General features: G+C 37.0%; 1 protein-coding gene across 3 annotated transcripts in view; it reads right to left on the bottom strand.

Moving 5' to 3' along the window:
- Window positions 1-366: 366 nt before the first annotated feature.
- cpne4a (copine IVa) overlaps window positions 367-3,695 on the bottom strand; it is a 53,600-nt gene continuing 50,271 nt past the window's right edge. For 2 of the 3 annotated variants that reach the window (XM_026911517.3, XM_026911516.3), the window contains one exon: window positions 367-2,374. In XM_026911517.3, coding sequence (XP_026767318.1) covers window positions 2,243-2,374 — 132 coding nt within the window. In that variant the 3' untranslated portion in view covers window positions 367-2,242. The remainder of the gene's footprint in view (window positions 2,375-3,695) is intronic. The other variant, XR_004576993.2, reaches the window with a different exon arrangement.

The raw sequence follows: 3,695 nt of genomic DNA, 5'->3' as shown, positions 1-3,695 counted from the left end.
GAGAAAAGCAGGAGATGACATATATCAGAGGTGAAAAGAGAAGAACTAAAACCCTTTTTTCTTGTCACAGTTGGTGGTCTGAATTTCACCCTCTGGAGCTTTCACACAAGCAGCAGAACCTCAGAACCTGGGACTAAAGTGTACATTTCAGGATACAAACACTCGTCTTTGTGGCCCTCAGGTGTGTATCGCTGGTACTCGTAGTTTGTATCTTTTACCAGTATTTATCTATTTTTATTCTGCACGTAAATTATATTTAAACCTTTGCATAACTGTGATGTAAACTGTGTGTGTGTGTGTTGTGTTTAGATTTTACTGAGTAAGCTGCATTCTCAGGGATCATTTATCCTCCATAGATAAAGTCGGTCAAGACTTGTAAAAGAATCAATGAATCAAATTAAAACAAAACAACTTTACAATGTTCCAGAGTACGATTTAATCATTAGTTAATATAGGTAACACTTTAGAATACAAATGTCACACTGACGTCTGTTACAGTAAACCACATGCATGCAGTTTTATTCCACACTCTCAGAAAACACTCATCACAATCCCCACACACAGACACACACACACACACACACACACACACACCGTTTATAGCACTTTATTATCAAACTCTAATAAACTACCTCAATCAAATATTCTAAAGTGTTACTCTGTTGTGCTTTTACTGATCGGAGGATACAGGAGCGTAACCACAGGCCTCGTCCCAAACGCTAGTCAGCGCTCTTAAAGCTCACACTCACAGAATCTTCTCTAAAACTGACCTCAGGATGTTTCTCTCCATGTTTGTACAAGGTTATTTTCGGCGTTCTGTCAATTTTAACATCGTAAAATGGTCAAAAGTCTGCTACCTACTGAATATGCTATATAAATTCATAGCTACCTACTGAATATGCTATATAAATATCAAAAATGATTATTAATTACTAATTAATTGGTTGTTATTAATTAATTAACCAGTTGTTCTCAAAATGGAGGTCACGTAAAAATTACAGAAGTTATATCTTTACGTAATAATCCAAATTTTGTCAATTTATTAAATCGAATTATAAAAATGGTGCATGTATAATATAGTAAACTGTATTAAGTATTATTAAAATTCGTTTGGTGGGCGGGGTCTCTGTGACGCATACTAGCCACTATAAAAGCAAGATAAAGGTTTTATTAGCAAAGTAGCTAATGTTAGATATCTGTTGTTTTTCTCTTTAGATTCAAAGATTTATAGAGCTGCACGTGAAGCTTTTACACGTTTTTACAGCGCTGCTGAATTCTGGATTGTGATTCGTCAGATGTTGATTAGTTTTCTAGAACAGCAGCTTTGACAGTAGTGCAGCTGCAAATCACGGGTTTATATTAATGCGCACGTTAAAATAATATGTTATCGTTTCTATAGCAACAGCTGTACGGCGGACGCTTCACATAAACTTAATATGGTGGCGTTTTCTGTAATTGAACTTTATGGAAGGAGTCTCCAGTGTCATTGTTTGCTAACTGCTGTGGTATAAGAGGAATAAAACACCAGGAGATGAGCTGTTACAGGAAAATAATCATCTTCAGGGTGGGAACAGTAACTCCACTTCGCTTTAGGCCACGTCACACCACACTGTCGCTGATTAGTTTCTGATAACAGCAATGTATTGTGTTCTGAAATTGCTGCACTGTTACATTATTAGCGTTTTATCACTTTGTTTGCTAAACTTATTAAAGTTACGGCGTCTTGTCTTCAGTTTTCTCAACAATCGTTAGAATGAATTCCAGTAAGATCTTTTCTCTCCAGCACTAGCGTTTGGGACACACCCTTACCTACTTCACTTCCAATCCCTAGACCAAAACATGGAGAAATTTAGTTTTATTAATTTATGTTATCATGCAAAATACAATCATGCATTTGCTCATGTGCAAAAAAAAACCACGTTTTATCTCAAGGTGCAGACCTTCAGTATCTAATACAGAGAGCTAAACATTCTCAATGATCTCCATCCAAAATGCTTTACAATGTAAGAATTTTACGAAATTTAGCAAAATCTCAGTTTAAATATAGACATAAAAAAGAAACAGATCAGTTATAACTCTGAGAAACATGCAGAGTCTCCGTGTCTCCACGCCGGACGCGTGTGTTGGCACTTTCGCTTTAGCCTACACATCCACGCATGCAAACAAACGAGCGACAGACTGACAGAGACGTGCTGATCCTAATCAGATCCTAATCGGATCGTAGTCAGATTGTAATCAGAGTTCAGCGGCTAAACGTCCTGGAAGACTCGAACTCGCTGGGGCATTTGGGTTTGATGCCCTTGCTGTTGTAATAATCCACCACCTGGTTGGGCACTTCGGCTAAAACGCTTTTGGCCAGCGCTGCAGGAGACGCCTGAGGAGGAAAAGAGCAGAATTAATGTCACTCGCATTCAGTTCTCACCTTACAGTTCATACAGATACAGATTTTACACAACTCTTCATTTACAGAAATGATTATTCATGTTCAGAGTTTAACATGTTTAATGTGTTTAAGCCTCATACAAAATAAAATTGCACATTTTCAAAGATTGCTCAAGACGGGCTACATGCCAGAATCCTGCTCTGTCATACAGTATATTTAAAGAAGTGAGCAAATAAGTAAGTAAGTAAGTAAATAAATAAATATTATTGGACTAGTGTTCAACAAAAGAAACATAAAGATTAAAGTCACCAAAACCTTTAGAATTTTTTTTCAAGTTCCACAATTAAAAAAAAACACAATCAAATTAATAAATTAAATTTAAAAAATAATAATCAATTTTAGTAGGCTATGGTTCAGAAGACTAGAACATAATAATTAAAGTCACCAAAATCCTTTGAAGAATTTTTTTCAGTTTCACAATAAAAAAGGCATTTTGTGCAATGAATATGCAAATTAGGAAACCCATCAACTCTCTATGCCCCGCCCCCTTTCTCTGGGAAATTGTTGATGTTTTCAGTACGCTACTGTGCAAAATGAAATATATTCAAAATGAAATATACCTCATTCTCTAGTAAACTGGTGTTACATGGTGTTATATGATGCAATAACATGGTCACATGTTCAACATCAGAGAAATGTATCACATATATCATATTTTATTGTTTATTTTTATAGTTAATTGCTGTTTAATATAAATAAGAATTAAACTATCATTTGTGTGTTTTTTTAAGAGTTTCTAGACTGATGGTTTTCTCAGTCCGTGTCCTAGTGAACCGTATCAGGATGTGTTTATGGACAGAGACTTTGGTTAAGGGCGTCTGCCAAATGGCTTAAGTGTAAATGTGAGTTACTGTTGAATGTCTTTCCCAGATATCATTACTCGCTGAGATTTTGTCACCCAACAAAACACCCTGTCATCTGAAAGCTCGAATCCTCTCGGTTTTAATGATGTCGTTTCTCTGCAGTAAACAGTTCCTGTGTTACGAAACAGAGGAAATTGCACAACTGCGCTCTTCGGTTCAAGAGTTCAGCCGAGTCGAGGATGTTTACGGAGAGAAACTGTGAATCCAGGAGAGAATTAAAGAGACGCCAAAAAACGTCCACGCACGCCGAGGAGACGACGGAGCCACGTCCCACATCTTCTCCAGAAGTGCCATCAGCTAATCACAGTTTCTCTCCACTGAAATCAGCGACGGTCTGTATGAAGCTGCGAAAACGTGGAGAAGTAAACAAAACTCTTGGCAGGATTCAG

Source organism: Pangasianodon hypophthalmus, chromosome 22 (assembly GCF_027358585.1).
Source record: "Pangasianodon hypophthalmus isolate fPanHyp1 chromosome 22, fPanHyp1.pri, whole genome shotgun sequence".
Taxonomy (NCBI): Eukaryota; Metazoa; Chordata; class Actinopteri; order Siluriformes; family Pangasiidae; genus Pangasianodon; species Pangasianodon hypophthalmus.
The sequence above is the reverse complement of the archived record's forward strand: the minus strand, read 5'-3'. Positions and strand labels throughout refer to the sequence as shown.